Genomic DNA, 21,651 nt, shown 5'->3' with positions numbered 1-21,651 from the left:
TGTTTTGGATTTTTTTCATCTCTTCTTGACTTTATTAACAATCAAATAAGCCCTTTCATCCTTTAAATCAAAAGGCCTTTATTGGACTTAGTTTAATAAATTATTTAGACATTTAAATAGAAAGCACAGATAAATTATTTGCTCAAACACAACCAGTCTCATCAGTGAAAGGATTTCTGTCAAACTAGTATATCATTCCTTATCAGGCTTGATGGGGAGATAGGAAGTGGCTTCCATTAATAACACACGATAAGGATGAAGTCTTGGAAATCACTGACAGTGCTAAAAGGAGGAAGCCTTGGACAGAGAGATTTGGCTAGTGTGAAACTCATATGGGGTCTTTGGGTGTTTTTTCTCTGAACATTGGGAAAGGTACTTCATTGTCTAGGGGGCATTGAGGTATGAAATCACCAGGCACTGTTGTGAATCTCATGGAGGGATATCATGCATGTCTGGTACAGGCAGTAGGCTGGTCTGACATGTACTTCTTGTTGGTGTTCATAAGGAAGTAGGTGGAGGGTCCATATATACTGGCAAATAGCATGCAAACTGTAAGAAACTCTCAACCCTACCGCATACACTTAAAGATACTTTTTGCACCCCTAAGAGTAGTTGTGACAGGAGTGTATAGAGATTTGGGTGGATATGCCTCTGAACTGGTATCATCCATTCAGTCTTTACGACTGAAAGTAAGCATGTTTCCATCTGGCATAATAGTTTTTTTTTTAATTCTTGTATACATTTTTGTTGCCATTCTCATAAGCAATAATTCTAAGTTCTTCAAGATATGAAATTGCATGATGGACATTCAACTATCAGTAGGGCAAAATAAGTCAGCTGTCATTTTGTCATATGCAAACGCTACAGGCCCAGACTTAGAAAAGTTATATTTATATGTGACAAGCAATACTAAATTGAATACAGTTGTTGTATTCCTCAAACAGAAGGAGGTTTAATTTTAATGGCACACAAGAGAAATAATATAGTATCACTGTGGTGAAAAAGCAAGAAGAGTTCTTATCAAAAACAGAATATATCCATGACAAATGCAGTGCTGAACAACAGCCTTCGTAATCAATGCTTGCCTGTATAGAACCTGTGAATTCTAGAAGCAACATGTAACTTACACCCCCGACAGCAGTTGTATGATTTAAAAGTTTATTAATAATGTGTTGACCTTACATGTTTGGGAGTTTGTGTTTCAGTTGACTTCTCCTTGGGTGTGTCACAGCTTGACAGAAAAATACTAGGGTTGTTGAGCAAGGGTACTGTCGATGGAAAATTTGGGCTACACAATCTGTAATATGCCAAGAATGATGCAAAACTGTGTTTTCCATCTGTTTTTGAAATATTGGATTCTACTATTTCTTACATATTTTACTTCTGCATTGTTTATAATTTAAGCAGACATTTCTGTCTTATGGAAAACGGGGTCAGGAAATGAATCCTAGGAAGTCTGTTGCAAGTTTCTAATTTAACCTTTTTATCATCCTTCCTTTTTATGTTTTTTTATTATTTTAGTGTGGAGCATCTGCAACCTGTGAGATGGACTGTGATGTCAACAGCGAGGTATGATAAAACATTTTTTTTCCAATAGATAACTCAAGCTATTAGAATTAAACATACATATAGGAAAGACAAAAAATAGATGACTACTTGCAAGGCAAACCTGAGAAAAGTATGTTAACAGAGTAAGTACAACTAATGTGTTATATTTGTTAACTGCGGTGGAGCACTGATGCACAGTGAATGTGTCAAACCCAGCATGCGACCAGTCTGTTTAAATGACTTGCTCTGGGCTGGGTCACATGGCAGACAAATCAAGGCTGATGGAATCAAACCCTGGACTACCGGAAGCAGCTCCTTGACAACTAAGAGCCTTAATCTTCTGCACTAACTGCCACGCACATTACGAGCTATGAGAAATCCCTGACATGTTCTGTTTGGGATGGACTTTGCCACACATGACATCTGACTTTAATGTACCAACGCCAATGTTATGCAACTCTGAGGTAGTTATACTTGTAGTGTTTTAAATGTATTTACTTATTTTAAATTTGTTTACCAGGATAGCTATTGGAACACATTATACCTCTCCCAGGCTCACTTCAGGAGATAAGCAGATGCAGTCAGAACAGATGCAAGAAAAAAAATACAATGGAAAATAACATGCAGTTCACATTTTAATAAAGTGCTTAATATACTACAGTACAGTGCTATATACACTGCAATGAAGTGAATGTTGCACTGGAACTATGCAGTAGGATATACAATATGTATATGGCAGTCAGTTCATAAAATATTCTAAATAATTGTAATGATAGGGAGTTGGTAATGAAGATAATTCCATCCTGCTGTTCCCTTACATACAGGAGGCACACGACAGTCATGTTACTTTGTACAGCATTTTGTAAAAGTTGAGTTAATATTAAGTTAGGAAGAGGACTGTTTCACATATGAGCACATTCTTCTGCACTAAAATATCAAATTTCCTTGTGGAAATATTACCTTTGCACTCCCTCCATCCTTTTCATTAACCTACTACTTTGGGTATCTTTATTTCTACTTCTGATCTGTTGACGTTATCGCTCTAAAACCATACGAACAGTGATACCAGACAAGAGGCATGCACTGTGAAGTCTGTACAAGCTTAATGAAGGAAAGAGATGGAAAAGTGTATTCCAAACTGCCTTCCCATTTAGTCTACTAACAGGAGACTTGTTAAGCAATGTGTACTAATGTACTAATCATCAAAGTAAAAAACTTAGCGAAGAAACAGGACAGAAGTAATAAAACACAATTTAATAAAGGTTAGCACTTTCACGTCAAACAAGATGCTTCTTCAGACCAAATGAACATCTTACATCACTTCCTATATATAAAATGACATGGTCAATTAATCCATTAATCAATAAAACAATTAACAGATATTCTCCTATATGGCAATATAAACAAAACTTTAACATGAACAGGCATTAATATAATAATATCATAAAGATCAGCAACATAAAAATATTTAATTTACTTTAATGGTCTTGCTTTAAGATAAGGTTTAATAGAAGCCCTATCATTAAGTCCAGGGGGGTGATCTGCCTGTAGCTCAAATATCCATTTCAATTTTTTCAACTCAGTAAAGTTTTTTATATCACCCCATCTGGGACCTAGATCTATACATTCAATTACTCTAAAACTAAAATCATGGGGGGTATCAAATAAAACGACATGCTTAGCTAATGTACTTCTCTCTATATCTTTATTTTTCATCGCTAATAGATGTTCCCTTACACGTTCCCTTAGGGAGTGGTTAGTCATATCAGTTGATTAATGGATTAATTGACCATGTCATCTTATATACAGGAAGTGATGTAAAATGTTCATTTGATCTAAAGAATCAACTTGTTTGATGTGAAATTGCTAACCTTTATTAAATTGTGTTTTATTACTTCTGTCCTGTTTCTTCATTACATATTTTTTACTTTGATACTTCAACTTTGATATTGGTGTAGCTGAAGTTTATCCAGAGTGGCACGTTTTTTTGTTTCTCTGTATTAATGTATTAATTAGGTCATTGATCATGTTTTTTTACTACAGTTTATCCTAATCATTCTTGATTATTTGAGATTGCCAGATGGACAAGTTTAAGTGATGCAGTTTTGATTCATGAGTAGCTTTCTACTCATCAGACAGTTTTCATTAACCACACACAAATGCGTTTGTCTTCAATATAGGCAACCAGTTACTTATGGTGTCTGCACATGTCAACAAAATGAATCTGAATGTACACTAACTTGCAGAGCTATATTGTGTCAGTGTTATATTTCTCTGAGAGCATTTCCATTTGTTTAATGAGGCAGCTGAAGTGCTGCTTCTCTGATATGTGATATCAGCACTGCTACATGGCCTTCTTTACTTCATGTCTACATAACAGTGAGTTACTATCTAAAGGTAGGGTGGGTGAGGAAGACATTCTACTCAATAAATCCTCAAAACATCTTGTGCAAACCTAGAATGTTAGGCCGATTATAGGTAGTCCCCATTATTTTGATGCGATTATTCCAGGATAAGTTAGCAGTGCTGCAAAGAGATGGAGAGCTGCTCAACAGCTTTTAGCTGTTTTGTTCTACTGTAATGTGATCTAGTACCTACAGTCCCAACAAAGAAACAATAACAGTGTAGCTGATAATTCAATCGTCTTTTTGTTTGTTTGTTTAGAGGAAGAAATCAGAGACATGGTAACAGTGGTGGTCTCTTTATTTCTGTATGTTGCAGCTCATATTACAGCATAAGTGGCCTGGGAACTTGGTTGATCGATACAGTATGGTCCTGTTTTTGTCTAAGTACAGAAAGCAGATGGTGGGTGTGAATTGTCTTTTCCAGACATTCTAAACTGTATGACTTTTCTAGGTCTGTCTCTCATGTTCTATACTGTTCACCATATAAGCAATTCCCCAAACATTTATCACTTGAAGATGCAAGTTTAGTTTTTACTGTTAAACTGACGATGACTGCAGTGTCTTACATGTGAAACTTTTGCATGAATCAGAATTGTACTGAGGTCATATTGCTGTGTGATGGTAAATGAACTCTATTCAACATTTGCCCTAATCACCAGGGACATCCACTACAATAGAAATCCTAGGCAAATGAATTACATTCTAAGAAACTAGCCACCTTACTTTCATAAGAAAGGTAGTAGCACTGATTCACTCCGTAAGTATTTGTCCTGGTCAACTTCAATAAAAACCCAGCACTGAATGACATTTGACGACCTTTATTGAACTTCCATACACATGATTGTTGACCAATAATTACAAATTTCACCAAAAACATGCCACAGGTAAAATAACATCCATGAAAGAAAATATAAATACCATAAGGGCAGCGTTCCCACTCACCCTTGATAAGCAGTGCCCCCATTTGCTCACTTATCTTTGCACTAACAAGACAGTGTTACCCCGCTCACCTTCAATTTATTGAATTACATCACCATCCAAATAAGCAGCTTAGCTTGCTTATTAACTTATCCAACAGAGCAACTGCTAGCTTTCCTTCCCAACTTATTGAATTGTACATCCAACATCAGAGGGGGAACAGAATAGGTACTGGACCATAACCTCATCATCTAACGTAACTGCTACACATGAACTAATTAAATCGTACACTCCAACCAATGAAAACCTCACAATGATACCAAAAGCATTACCAGCCAATGGACCCACTACTAAGCCCACTGACACTGAAGCCATGCCAAGGCAATTGCCTGCCACCATGCCACTTTGCAACCCCATTTCACCCCCCCAATGAAAAATGTATTTTTTTATTTTATTTATTTGTTTTATTTTTCTTAATGAATGTAATACCCCTCTTAAATTTCTTTAAATTCTTTTTATTAAAATGCTGGTGTCACACCAACTACCCATTATAAACAATAACACACTTAAACCACCATCATGCCCGGTAGGAGTACAACCCCAAAACACCACCAACAATATACCAAGCCAGGCAAACTAACATGATAAGCCAACAAACTGGAGAATGCCTGATACCATCAAATCCCCAAAGCCTGTGCCACGCTATAACTGTCCGGAATATCGTGACTCAACCCAACCCAGTAGCACCTGAAAATGCAGAACTCAAAGGAAAATCTCCCCATCAATCCCCCCGTCCAACTTACAACCCTAACTTACACCATGCAACCCTGTAATTCCCTACTCCTGATGTGTACAACAATAACTGACCCATTCCAAAAAAGACCCCCGCTACCAATCAATCAATGTAAAATACAACCCTGATGCTCCCCATTCAGGATCACCAAAACAAGACATTATCTTGTGACTGCAGGAAAGAAAAAACACAACAAAGCAACAACTCCATATTCAGCTGTACTGCTGGCAACCTATGACCTCCTTTCATTCCACTCTGCCAGCCAAAAGCCTTCCTCATGGGATTCCCAAGCCTGTCCAGACCACATTTATTCCATCCCTCCAGTAATGCCAACTCTGCATGTCCTCATCAGCACTCTGAGTGATCTGAAAAAGAAAAGAGTGTAAATAATGTACACACATAATCCGAATTCCTACTGACCATTATACCACCAAGGGCATTACTCATTCATCAACTGCATAAAATGACGTCACATTACCTCCCAGCTCTCATAGTAACGATACAACAGATACCCCTGTAAAATAACAAAATGCAATTTTATAGCTAAAAATTAAACTTTTTACTGACGCAGGGGTCTTAACAAAAGCACTGATTTGTGAAAGAAAATTAAACTATACACAATCCCATTATACCACCATTTATAACACCAGAGATACAAAATTCCCCTTACAGCTCCACCTATGTGCCCTTAGGACAAGGACAAGTTTCGCCTTTGTCCATCTTAAAGCCCAACATGCACTGCACTCTGGATAGTGAAATCTCACTTACCTGAACATAGCTAGATCATGAAAACCTTAAAACCATTCCTTTGAATACCACCCCAAGTACCAATCAACTGAAACCTATCAACATGCTGTTCCCACACCTCAAACCAGCCGCCGCCCACAGCATAACCAACCTACCGACTAAAATTGCACAATAACAATACTGACACATTAACAAATAACTGACTTAAGATCCCTAAACCAATGACCTAGCAGCTGCCTATGCCTATGATAGCTGTGCTTCCAACCCACCTTTGAGTACCCCCAGATCCATCACAGCTTCCCCATCCCTGCTTAACCCAGCCCTAGATACACCCTCTTCACTTGTTGACACAGTACCCAAACTGCACCAACTACAATACACATACCCTAAGGAACCATGAATAAAACCTACCTGTCACCATCTCATACCCCAATACAACCCCCAAAGCCTCAGCCCACCTGGCTCAATTACATCTAACCACTTCCAACAGGCCTGCAGTTATTACTTACCTCATGCTCTCCCACTTGAGCACCTTTGTACCCCATTCTATCCATGGATCCCTTACCCCTGCTCTTCCTGAAATAGCCACTGGTACCTGCACTTCCACCGCTGACCCACTTCCCAGCTGATCAACTGATGTCCCATCTGCTCTTCCCCACCTGTAAAGAAAACAAATTAAACATATTGCTACCATGACATAGTAACATTTCTAGGTATCCTTCTCCAATCACTCAATTAACTCTCTCCAACCAACTTCCTCAGTTATCACCTCCATAGCTACCTGTGGTATATTTCCATTGTACTTTTTCCCCTTGGATCAAACTTGCTTTGTTATCCAGTTTCCATATTGTACTCCATGTAACTAATAAACAATAATGCCATCATTATGATTACCTAAACTTTATAAAACTCTTATACCGCCTATGGTTCTATAACTATCATTAACCAATTGGTTGCTATGACTGAAAAAACCTCATAGCTGAATCTACCCATATACCTGGGTCCTGAAATGAGTCTACCATTCCAATGACTGTGTGCTGTATTAAATAATCACTTTTCAATTTTTGCCTACCTTAACCCAGCCCCCACGATACACCATCTTCTCTTGCCGATACCTTACCCAAACCACCGCAAATACCACATACCCTAAAGAACCACGAGTAAAATCTTCAATATGACAACTTCAGTGGGCCCGCGACTGTTACTTACTTCATACTTCCCCACTTGAGCACTTTGTGCACATTCTATCAATGGAGACAGCCACCGGTATCTCCACCTCCACCGCTGACCCACACCCTTCAGGTCACCAACAGATGTCCAAACTGCTCTTTCCCCTCCTGCAAAGAAAATCAATTAAACACATTGCTGTCATGAAATTACAAAATTTCTAGGTATCCATCACAAACCACCCAATTAAGGAGCTACTAATCAGATACTCAGGCCCAAAATAACAACAAGATTCACAGCTACAAGCAAATTCGATTAGACAAGCTGAAACAGAAATGACCTTCAAAACCCACACATTCTTCAATATGATTAGGCTTAATGCCAATTAAAGGTGGGAATCAAGCCCCCAATCCTGTGAACACAACAAACCAGATACTATGCCCACCCCTTACTGTCTGCATTAAAAGCTGACTCAGTCTGAGAATTATACTCCGATATTATAGTCATCCATAAAACTGAAATTTTACATCCATGGATATACTTGATTTAATTACATTGTACTCTTTCCCATTTAATCATGCTTGTTTTGTTATAGGGTTTCCATATTGTTATTTCATGGTCAATTTTAGGTCATTGTAACTACCTGCCATGATGTCCCTATTTTGCTTACCTTGCTTTATACATCTTCTATACCGCCTATAATTCTATAACTCTCAATAACCAATTAGTTGATATGATTAGAAAAGCTCATAGGTGAATCTACCCATATACCCAGATCATTAAATGAGTCTACAGCTTCAGTTACTATGTGCTGTATTAAATAACTCCTTTCAATTTATGCCTACCGAACCTCATACCCTTAGTTTCTGATGCAGTTATCCGCGTATTGTTCTCCAGTGCCCAAAAGATCAAAGTAGCCAAGTTATTTTACAGACATACCTTATCTGTAATACATGTAATCAATTTGCCCAATTTCAGGCCATCTGCATATAGACTATAGAACAATAATAGACTAGGACAAAGCCCTGTGGGACACCCTGACTAAAACCAAGATTTTAGCCTATCCAGCTGCTGGATGATACATGCCATGTCCTATTTGTCAGCCATGCAGCTCATTTGTCAGCCATGTAGCTATCCATCTTATCAGGAGTACATCAATGCCTAATTGTAGTAATTTATCAATCAGTGTCCTGGGTATGACTCTGTCACTACTAAAGTTAACTCTATTAAAATTTCATCACAATATACCTACCCTTCATAGCTGTCATTATATTGTTATAGCGCGTTGTGTTACTGGTGATATTGGATCTGCTTTTGACATATGAGTGCTGATACATGGTTTCAAGTTCGGACATTTTACAGAAATCTATGCAGTTAGGAGAATCTAAATAACACAGCTCAAAATGCCACAAGTGCAAAACTCCCCCTTTCCCCCATCCTTCTGAAGCAGTACTGCTTAACGTGCATGCGCAGCAACCTGATCCTGCAAAAATCTGTAGTTAATAGGTATTCATACAGTAACATCCCGTGGTAGAGTTGCCTGCTAGCGAGTCCTGTCATCTCTGAACGAACATATAATGACCTCTTAACTTGATTTATAAATGGTTAAAGGCCCTGGCATAAATCAAGTCACAGTTAAAAAGACTTTGTTTGTCCTTAGGGCAGCTATACACAATGTACATAGCGATATTGTAGGGTGTTAACCCAGCAGCTTTTTTTTTTAAATGTATTGCAATGGGAAGGATATTTCCTCCGATCATGCCAGTGATGCCACACCATCTGACCAGGTGAATGTCATTATCGAGTGCCTTTGATCCTCTGACCATTCCCCTGATTTGCCAGAATATCACAATCTGAAGAGAATCACCTACCCAACCCCCAGCTAGACTGCCACATAGCACATGCATGAACATTCCCTGCTCGCAGGGCCCCGTAGTCCAGAAAACCTTAGATCCCGTCAGTAGTTAACTTACAGAAACCACCCCTCTCTCTCTCTCCAACACACCCTCTGTCCTGCAATTCAGCCCAATAATTGACCAGAAACCATAATGTAACCCCAACAAGAAGTACCAGCTATAACCTCAATGCTAACTTGTAAGTTTTAATATATATATATATATATATATATATATATATATATATATATATATATATATATTTTTTTTTTTTACCTGTTCCATAACTCCACACAGCAGCAAAGCCATTGGAGCTGTCCTGATGCAAGATGGTGGGCTGTTACCCTGCTCATGTAATAAAACACACAAAAACCCATGATCCAGCTGTTTATATGCCACAAATGCTCGCAAACACCACCCATACCGCATGCAATGCCTGTAGCAGACCTGGACATGATCCCAGCAGTGATAAATTCTTTGTCACTCAGCACGTTTACTAAGGATGAGCGAGTGTATATCTGATAGCAGAACCCTTTACACATATTGTCCTCTAAATGAGCAGCTACCAGCTTCAATTGGGGGGGCAGCATGAAAACAATAATTGACCAGGCCAACTTGAAACCTCCCCTATGGCCGTTATCCCACCCACACATGCTCACTGACAACTGTTCCTCATGGGAAAACTCTCAGCCTGCAAAACCAGCACACATTCTCCTCAAAAGGCAGTGCAACAGCTAAACTCCTGACCTCCTCACGACACCACCACCAACCAAAAATGCAGACACGAGGAGCAACCGAGTCAACCAAGCACAAGTCCCAACAACAAAACCACCAAGCCCACAAAGATGACCCAAAAACCCAGCAGAAAACCTCCAAGCACCAGAGTGCATCCTACACAGCCCTACCCCCAAAGACTCGATGAAAGGCATACCAATACCAAAGCAAAACCCATGAATAAGTTGACCAGCACAACAATCCAAGCAACCAACAAATTACACCGAATGGCAAATAAGGAGCTTCATATACACACAACCAGACTCCTACTATTTAAGTAATTGCAATTCCTCTCACACAACCAGACTCCAACTATTTAAGTAATTGCATCTCCCTTCACCCCAATATCAATCAACACAAACCACAGTGCTGCTCCAAATGACACAGAGAAAGAAAAAAAAATGATATCCAAAACCCATGTTAAAAGTATCATCCACCTCTTTCATACACAGCCCTTCCAAGGCCTACCTGACCACATCAGTACCCCAAGGTCATCTGGGATGCAGAACTTGCCATAGCAAGTTCACACCAAAAATGTGACTCCTGCCTCAGTTACACTTGACAAAACCCCCTAAGCCCTTATCTGCCCTTGCCTCATTTCCTCCTAAACCTCCCTCCATCCCATTTAACCCTATCATCCCATTCTTCTCTTAACTCCTACAATCTATGTATCTGGCCCCATTTGAAGATGTCCCAGGACAAAATGGTCTGTTCCAAACCTTATTTAGTTTAACTTAAGCGAAATGGTCCCTCTTCCTTGTTTGTTTTAGCCATAGAGTACTACTGAGGTTTTGGCTCACAGGTTTCTTATTTATGTCATCACTGGCCAAACATGGCTGGCCTTATAATTGTTTGGTTCTACACTAGATATCCTCAAGACATGTGAGACCTTAAGAGAAAAGAAAATCAAGAAACTGCGACAGACCTTCTGTGGTAACTGATCTTATAAAGGGGGAATACATCTAAGAAATGAGAATTTGTGAAGGAAAAAACTGGTTCAGTGTCATGCTGTGTGACATAACTTCAGGTACATCACACAAAACTATAACATTAATATACATTTTACAGTGTCTGTCAAAATTGCGATTCAAAATGACTCTCTTGCCAGTTGCCAACCCATAAGGAAAGTTGTAAGCTTCGTATTGTATGAAAGACTAGATACTGCTCTACAAACCACGTGAGATTTCATTGGCAAATCACGATCTCAAACTGAAAGATCAAAAGCTGTTCCCTTTGCAGAAGATGATCTGTTACAAAACTCATTTATATCTTGAGTAGATTATAGATTTGAATATCCATTCTGCATTTCATTTCATTCCTGTTAATGCTAGAGAAGTGGGGTGGCTGTGGTCCCCAAACAAGGCAGATTTTTTATTTTGTCTAAACTTGGATTAATGTCCATGTACACAAAGCAGTCTAAATGTATCATAATTCGAAACCTACATAATGCTTAATACAAAAATCACTTACTAATGTGATCATGTATCCTTATTAAATTAATTCTAAGTTATACTCTATGTGCTATTTCCAAAACATTAAGAAGTAAACAGGCCTGAAATCTACAAACCTCCTTTATTGCTGTTTCTTCTTCCACATTTTTTGAAAAGATGGTACATCTGCATTTAGTCACTCATCACAATTATTATTGTTATGCAGTGACTTGTAGTGTTGCTTCCAAACATGGCATGCTATTATACTGAACTCATACAAATTTCCAGCTGCAAAGCAGGCAATCTAGACAAGGAAAGATCCACTGGTGTATTCTTCGTCAACCCTTTAATTTTATTTCTAGATGATGGATTATTTTTTCATCCATCAGAACTAAGCATCCCCAAATTACATTACTATGCTTCTGTCAGATAACTTGTATACTTTGGTCCATTCTGTTTGTTATCCTTACATAGCAATTTTGGATGAGATGTAATAACCTTTTTAGTAAAAATAGACATGTGTCTTTGTTCTGCTTTGCCCCAGAGGTAGCACACCTCAAATACAAAAAGGCCTCCAGTCACCTTTTGCTGAATGCAGACTCTAGCTGGTAAAGAGTACTGTGTTTTTTAACCCTATCAGAGCAGTACTATTTGTTGGTAAGCAACCTATGCCCCTATTACATTTCCCATTATTGCAGCTTTTTACTACTCAGTGAAAGAGGATCATAGTAACAGGCAGCATAAAGTACCAGGGACTGCTTTTGCACTGACAGCTTAATTGCGGTCAGTATATTACATACATTGTCCTAAACACTAAAGGAAGTAGAAATGTTAGTGTGGGAATAAAATCCAAAAGCACAAAAGCAATCAAGTGGACAAACGTGGTGAATAGGAAGAATATTTAATGGTAAGCACTTTTGGCTTAAACTCCAGCCTTCATCAGACAAACAAAAACTCAAACTGAAATCTTTTTATACCATGTTAATAACAGTCAATTACCCAATATACCTCATTCAATTGATAATGATTAAAACATAATTGAATGCATAATTAAATACTCTGAACCTTCCATTGAACAACTTTAAGATGACCAACCATATGTACATCTAAAAAATTATACATAAAACTAAAATTACACATAATATGAACCCATGTACAAAAATATAAAAATATCAGAATATATTTTTATGAATAACTATAAGCATATATATTCAACCTAAATTAAATATACAATAAACAATTTTATTGTGTATCATCTATTAAAAGCCTTAAGCTTTAAAATACTTGTAATAGAAATAGAATCATTTAGACCTGGAAATTGTGTGGCATTTAAAAACACCTGCCACCAATATTCTTTTGATTCTAATATAATTTTCCAAGACCCTCTTCTAGGAGATGGAGAAACCTGCTCCAATACAATGAAATGAAAATTGTGTGCAGAATTTTGTGCAAGATGCCTATATAAGGCATTATTATGTGAATGCCTATTAATGTCATAAACATGCTCATAAATACGCTGTTTTAATTTTCATTCAGTTTTGCCTATATAATAAGCTGGGCATTGTACACATAATGCAGCATAGATCCCCCCCAGAAGTGTTGCAATTATATTTCCCCTTTAATTTTATCTGGGTGCCATTAATAGTTACTTGTTCAGCTTCTAAAATATAGGAACAATAATTACACATATTGCATTTTCTCATTTTACCCTGGATGGTACCCACTGTATTGGAACAAGCATTGCACCAATCCTTTAAATTTCGATCTCTTTTATAAATGATAGAAGGTTGTGTGCCTAAAAGGCTGACCAGCTGTATATCTCCCTTGATAAAAATCCAATTTTTATTTACCAGACTTTTAATATACTCGGAATCCTGTGTAAAAGTAGTGATAAAAGCTATATTCCCATTATTACAATTGTTGGTTTGAGCAGTGTTAATATTTGTGTCATTTTGTGCAATAGTTGATACTCATTGTATCAGATCATGTTGCTCAGTTTGTTGTATGACACATATATTAGAATGTCCCAATAATGGTTTATAAAACCCAGTTTCTCTTTTACTGAAAACCTCATGGAATATGTTGTCAACAAAATACTTGGGATAATCCCTGTTTAAAAACATATTCATAATAAATTGGCATTCTTCAACAAAATCATCAAATTGGGAAACCATACACGCTGCTCGAACCAACTGTCCTTTTAAGACTGCCTTTTTAACGTGTTGGGGATGATTACTAGAAAAATGTAAGAATTTGTTGGAGTAAGTTTTCTTTAGATAGATATTGGCCTTCAAACTATTATGTGTTAAATCTTTTGATAAAAGAATGTCTAGATATGAAATATTGTCCACTCCAATTTCATGAGTAAACATCAAAACGTGTAGTGGCATTTATATATGTCATAAATTCATCAACCTATTCTATAGGTCCATGCCAAATGAAGAAAAGGTCATCCAAAAATCGGCTATAAAAATCTATATATTGCATAAATTGTGACTGAAACAAATACCTTGACTCCCAAATAGCCATAATGACGTTAGCATATAATGTACCTATAGGGGAGCCCATTGCTCCCCCTTTTATTTGTTTGAAATAATGTCCATCATGATAAATATAATTATTAGATAAAACTAGCTCTAATAAATGTTATAGTGCATTAAGTTCATCTTGTGTGATAGATACCATTTCTGAGAAAAAGTCAGTAAACCAAGCTAAACCTGTTTGTTGTGGTATGCAAGTGAAGAGATCTTTTACATCCACTGTAATGAACTTGATATTATGCACACTATCAATATGTAAACTATTGACCTTAGTGAGAAAATCCCAAGAGTCGCGACAAATATATTGTAGATTTTTAATTTTGTCTTTTAACCTCATATCAATATATTTGGCTATGAAATACGTTTTTAAGCCACCAGCATCCACAATGGGACGTAATGGTGGATTTTGCAAATCCTTGTGCAATTTTGGCGCTCCAAAAATAATGGGGATTTCAGGATTCTTCATTTGCATATATACAAAGGCTTCATTGCTTATTTGTTCCTGCCATAACATGTCCTCTAAAAAATAATCAATTCTGGCATAAGAAATATTAATTTAATTTATAGAAACTTCAATATATGCATCACCATATAATATATGCAATAATTGTTGATTATAATCAAAAACATTCCTTATGACTAATCCACCCCCCTTATCAGGTTGCATGATTCGAACATCACCATTTGATTTTAACTCATTAAGTATCTCATATTGTGCCTTAGTGAAATTATTTTGTTGGCACTGTCTTTTATGTTGCTGGAGATGATGTCTAAAGTCAAGTTCATAAATTTCTTCAAATAACCTGATTCTAGGATGTAAAAAGGGGTTTGTAAGACTAGAAACGTGCATGGGATTACTCACCATGCCTGATGATTGTTTATGTATGGCCGCTAAATTCATTTGTCTAGTGAAAAGCTTTAATTCAGTAATTAAATCAGTGATTCTTGCCCTTCTTTCTGGTACATATGTCAAGCCTTTACTGAAAATGTTAGCATACTCAATTGTTAAAACAGCCTGGCTGTAATTATAAATATGATAGTAGCCTGTTGAGTTTGAAATGAGCTGATAGTTGTTGTCATCAAAAGGAAAAATATCCAAACTTTTTACATTTAGTTGTAATTGCTGCACGAGCCTATCCTCTGCCTCCTCCATGTTCGCGTAGTGTTGGCTCTTGTTTCATAGCCCTCCTTGTTTCACAGCTGTTCTGATCTGTGAAGATTGCCATCTTCTAAAGGGGACTGTTGTTGGTTATTTGCGTTTTCATCATTACGTGTTTGCGCGCCATTGTTGACCCTGGGAGGAGAGGTTTCCCTTACTGAATCATTACGCCGCTGTCCACATGATGGTTTTGGGTAGGCTTGGCCTTTGGAATAATCCATTTTGTCCCTCTGTAATTTACGGGTTTTTCTCTCTGTGACTATCTTACTATAATTGTCTGTTTGAGTGAAAACTTCGAGATATTGATTCTGGCAGGCCATAAATGCTGTCTGTTATTTTATTTTAATATCAAGTACTTGAATTTGAATGTTTAATTCATCCATTTTTTTCCCATTATGCTTGACTAATATTTGCAAAAGCTCACACCCCTGTCGACCGAATAACTGTAGGAGTTCCTTATGTAGTGCACTATTTTCTTTTAAGCCTGTAGGATATTTCCAATACCTCAGGCCTTTTGGGACTTGTTGTCTTTTTATACATTCATTGAAATAAACATTTTTGTGAACTAATTTATGGTACTGCCATATTAAATCATGAAATTCATCCACCATTGTTGAAAAATTAGGTATGTGTGTATTCCTCTCTGCTCCATTATTTTGCACTTGATTTAACCAATGATATAATTGAAAATCATTATGAGCAGTTTCACTATTATGCACATCATCCCATTCTTGTGATTGTAACTGCCCCGGAGGTATACTGTCTATACTATCAACACTGTCCATTCTAATATTTGTAAAATCAGGCAATCTTGAATTACAAGCGTTGTTATTACCAGAAAGCTGCTGAATCAATTGAGTGAGGCTTAATACCGAATGCTGAAGTGTATCAAATTCAGCTCTAGTGACCACGGATGCTGCATCTTGCGTGCTGCCAGAAGCCATAACAAACTAATATCACGAACCACAAACCGATGAATAAAATCCAGTAGCACAAAAGCAATCAAGTGGACAAACATGGTGAATAGGAAGAATATTTCATGGTAAGTGCTTTCGGCTGCAACTCCAGCCTTCATCAGACAAACAAAAACTCAAACTGAAATCTTTTTATACCATGTTAATAACAGTCAATTACCCAATATTCCTCATTCAATTGATAATGATTAAAACATAATTGAATACATAATTAAATACTCTGAACCTTCCATTGAACAACTTTAAGATGACCAACCATATGTATATCTAAAAAATTATACATAAAACAAAAATTACACATATGAACCCATGTACAAAAATATAAAAATATAAAAATATATTTTTATGAATGACTATAAGCATAGATATTCAATCTGAAAGTTTTTAGATTTTTGTCTATTCTATGTATCATAATGATTAAATACATTTTAGTTTGATATTTGTTATATCAGTGTTTGAACATAATATTAGAATAGTTCTAACACTTGCTGAATAGTTAATTTTGAATGTGCATTCTACAGAGTGATTTGTTGAAATATTTTAAGATTTACTGCCTGCTAGTAAAACAGCATTGTCAAATGACCTGCTATACTTCTGACAAAATATTTTATTTGCAGCCTGATAGATGATGTATGGCTATTGGCTTTGCTTCTTTAAGGAATATTCACAGAGTTTTTTTTTCTGTTCTTTGCAATTGAACTGCTACAGTTTTCTCAAAAAAGACTACAGATCTGCTCTTGCTATTTAAAATAATACATATATTTCTTTGTGAGGTGAAAGGTCACCTACTGTCATAGCATGGTCTTGACAAGGAGGACAGTTATACACATACAGGAAACTGATTAATAACAAAAATAGCATTCTTTCAGTTTGCAAAAGTGGCCTGTGTTCAAAATTATGATTTTCACGTAATTATATTTAAACAAAACTTAGCAAATTTATCTTCATGAAACCATTTGGCTAGCCTAATGCATTGTTTTTGATTTGGGAATGTTTCATTTGTAATATTATATTGCAATGGGCTGCATACTACTGTTTATCTTTTGCTATGATGGATATATTTTCTCTGAACTTCTACTTCATATTGTCTCCTATAGAAAATATCCACTGAAGACATCAAAGTGCAACATATACCTATACCTATACCTGTACATACATACTGAGCTGTCTCAGTATTCAATGTTTTCTTAACACACATTAGGGAATATATGCAACACAGAACCGACTTGTATTCTAATAACAGGTCTAACTGGTCATAGCAGTGGATCTGAGATTTGTGGAAGTGTATTCTTGGGACCTTACCTTGAGATACCAAAGTTTTTCTTGGGTTTTGATTTCTTAATTATAATCTAGAGAATATTGCTTATAGCAGTAGCTAATTCACAGTAGAAACCGATGATTCCAAGATGTCCAACCTGGACAGCTGTACTGTTTACTGAATCCATACTTACTTGAGATGATTGAGTTGATCAATTTTACAAAGTCTTCCCAAATCCCTTTCTAGCACATAAATGTTACTTATTTCTTACAAAATGCAGATTGCCTTGAATGGTGGTTAAATTACCTTTCATAGGATCATAGGATCATAGGAAGTTAATAGGTTATTGGCCCTGAGACCCTTACAAGCCTAGCCAAGAATTTACCCCAGGTTGCCCTTAAAAAGGGTTAATGTAATACTCTGCTTGACGTGAAAGACTCGATTGAATGAAGCTTTTCCTTTGCCCAGGCCAGATCATCCATTCAGTTAAATGAGCCACTTTAAAAACATCTGTACTCTGAGGTTGAAGTCTTGACAACATTAGTTTTTCTTGTTTCTCCTATATTTTGACATACTTAACCTCTGTCATTGAAGCTGACTCATAAGATGCAAACTTAAAAAAAACAGCATGCATACTTGCCTAGTCAGGCTTTCAATCTGCATGGGGAGCTGTAAGTTATTTCTGACTGCCTGTTTTATTTTATATCTTAAAAAGATAAAATGAATTATTTTGCATTATGGACTGATTCCATACAAATGTGTGTTTGTAAAGACGTAGCAGCAGGTGGCTGTGTTATTCTTTTTGTTTTCTTGCACTTAAACCTATCAACCTGTACTATTTGGTTACTTTTAGACAACTGAGAAAAAGAAGCACAAAATATCTTTCTTCTTAATAGCCTGTGAGACCTGTTGTTTACATAATAATTTATACTCTGGTTCCTGTGCATTAGAGGTATGATTTTGTACCTGGTATCATTTCACCACAAACTTCTATATACATATCCAGTCCTGGAGTTATTACAGATAAAAACATTTTCTCAGTACCCTACAGTTTATTGTGCAGTAAATTCAAACTTTTGGTATAAACCACAACACATTTCAGTTTCAGTTCTCGGTATTATCTTGTAGTAGTTTTTTCTGGACACTAGCACAGTTCAGTTTAGTTCTCTGTCCTGCACTTCATTACATTTCACATTTCTACAATAAAATGCATAGCATAAGATCAGCAGCCTGTTCTGGGTATTGGTTATTCAATTTCCTAGCCAGTCTAACATCAAAAAACTTAATCTAGGCTCTCAGATATCTGTGGGTTGTTGCTGCCTGCTAACATGTGTATGGATTTATTGTCTAAACAATGAATGAGAAATAAATAATTGCAGTATACAGTTGCGTATAATTGAAGCAGATTTTGTTGTTTGCACCGTTTAATATAGCTGGATCATTAAAATGCTGAATTACCTTACAGGACTTGCTATGTGTATTGCTTGATGATGGAGGATTCCTAGTCATGTCAAATCAAATGGAGCACTGGAATCAGGTAATATGTTTGTCACAATGAAACTGATTTCAAACTGTATATGGAAGGAAATGCTGTTCTAAAATCTGAAAGGCATACATGCATAATAAATAAGTAACATACGTTATCTGCACTGCGCCTGTGTTAAAGATAACAGGAGAACTAATTTAAGTGTTTTTTATAGACTGATCCTAGACTAACTTGCCAGAAGGGATATTTTAAACCCAGCTAATAAACCTAGACCAGAATCAAACCATGTACCTTCTGCTTATGAGATGAAGACTTTAAACATTACCCCAAACCCAGTCATATAATGACATATTTTTATCATGGCTTATCTCCATAACATCGACGGCCAAAATAGGGAACCCACTTCTGCAAACTCTGAAATGCGCCATCACAAAGACTCAAATGCCAATGTTCCAAACCGCCAAATCTCAACACCTTTTTGACCCATGTTAGCACTTGTTTGTAGGTGTGGTACAGTCAGAAATTTTGACTTTTGTGGGTGGAGCCTAGATGGCCATCTGAGAGCAGTGAATTCTGAGAGCTCCATAAACTAGTGTAATAATATAAGAACATTTATTATTTTCAAGTTTAAAACATCAGAAATCTATAGATATACTACTATACTACATAAATATAAATTTTAGTGGAGATATACAAAAAATTTCCTGGAGATATATTGAGTCACTGAATATGAACAACTCAAGGAATTCTCATCCAGATGCTGCTTTGAAAAAAGAACTGCAGTTGATGACATCTACCTTACAGGAACTATTTTTGAAGATGGATGGCTTTAAAAATGACTTAGAAAAACCTCAAATTAAATTCTCAAAAACAGACTGATACTCTTAAGGAACTATTACAGCAACAACATACACAAATAACAAAGAGTTATATATTATTTCTGCTTAAACAGAATACATGGCTGCTTAACAAAATAGATGACTTGGAAAACAGGGAAAGGAGAAACAACATAAGGATCTTTGGCCTGCTGAAAACACTGAAAGAGAAGACATTATTTCATTCTTAACAATCTGGATTCCTGAATTTTTAGACTTGAAAGAGGGACTTTCATTTGGAATTGAAAGGGCGCATAGTGCACATAGGAAACATGCTTCTAACTCAACAAATACTCCACCTAGATCCATAGTTATAAAATTTATTTCATTTCTGGACAAGGAATTAATATTAAAATCTGCTTGGAGAAAATCACCCTTAAAATACAATCAAAGCCTGATAAGGTTTGACAATGATTATTCTTCCAGAATACTAGAACATAGGAAAAAAGTTTGGCCAATAATAAAACTGTTAAAACAAAACAGCATTAAAGCACAGCTGGCCTTTCCAACCAAGATAAAAATACTTTTTGCCGATGAGATGAGGACCTTTAATGACTTAAAAGAAGCTACTATATTCATCAAAAAAAAAACAACATAGTGTCTATCCCAGAAGAAATGGAATGGATGGCCCCTACTCTTAAAAGAATAAAAGAAACACATTCTTTGACTGATGCTAGAAAGAAGAATCAAAAAAACTGATTCCAAGATGGCTGTCCCCAAAAAAATAACTCTTACAACTACATCTCTCAAAGTATCAACTGATATGGTATATCACTTGTCATCTGTTTTTATTTAAAAAAAAGGAGCGTTTCTTAAACAACTGAGAAAAAGTAATGATTTGTTCAGAATGCTCAGAGTCCAATAATTCTTCACAAACAAAGGTAATTCAAGATGGGTTACTATTTACATTATATATAAGTGAAACAAAGCAACATATAATACAAACATAGAAATTTCTATTCTCCTACTTGAACTCAATAATTTAAGTAATTAATTAACTAATTCAACAAGGTACAATTCATCAGAGCTCAGACTCAAATGTAACAAATTAACATCATATATAATAGCAGTAACAGTAGAGTGTTTTGAAAAAAAAATGCTGTCATGGAGACTAATGGCTTCTTCAGTTAAAGTATGATTTAGAAATGTCATGTATATCCTGGTTAAATAATAGTAACATGCTTTTAGTACAAATGTCATCATTATTCTGTATAAATATAGTTAAAATCAATTATGGCAGGTATCATAGCTAAGAGTGCTGTTTGATCAATCCTGATATGGTGTGGGTAGATGCAGCTGTGTCTGGCAGCTAGTACAAATGTCATTATTATTCTGTCTAAACATAGTTAATATCAATTATGGCAGGTATCATAGCTTTGAGTGCTGTTTGATTAAGCCTGACATGGTGTGAATGGATGCAGCTGTGTCTGGGAGCTGTTGTGTGTTGTCATTTTTCATCTCCGGGAAGTTGTGGGTTGCGGCCTGTGATCAAGGTTTACTGATGCATGTGTATTAGGAAGAGACATTTCATAGGTTCATAGGTAGGTGCTAGGCTACTGGCCCTAGGGACTATATAAGGCTAGCCAAAAAGGTACCCTGGCTTTCACCACCCAAGAAAATTATTTTCCTGTTCCCCTGTCGAACAGAGCCACAGAGGTGATCCCTGGGGTGCATTTCCTATT

At 36.4% G+C, this 21,651-nt stretch overlaps 1 protein-coding gene across 1 annotated transcript in view; it reads left to right on the top strand.

Annotated features, from left to right (window-relative positions):
- The window catches only part of CACNA2D2 (calcium voltage-gated channel auxiliary subunit alpha2delta 2), a 5,241,953-nt gene that overhangs the window by 5,080,461 nt on the left and 139,841 nt on the right, over positions 1 to 21,651 (top strand). The window contains exons 30-31 of the mRNA XM_044078189.1: positions 1,522 to 1,569; positions 19,074 to 19,145. Of these exons, the coding sequence (XP_043934124.1) occupies positions 1,522 to 1,569; positions 19,074 to 19,145 (120 nt within the window). The remainder of the gene's footprint in view (positions 1 to 1,521; positions 1,570 to 19,073; positions 19,146 to 21,651) is intronic.

Source organism: Protopterus annectens, chromosome 7.part0, assembly GCF_019279795.1.
Source record: "Protopterus annectens isolate FY-2018-M chromosome 7.part0, PAN1.0, whole genome shotgun sequence".
NCBI classification, from domain to species: Eukaryota; Metazoa; Chordata; order Ceratodontiformes; family Protopteridae; genus Protopterus; species Protopterus annectens.
Note: the sequence above shows the minus strand (reverse complement) of the source record. Positions and strands in the feature narration are given on the sequence as shown.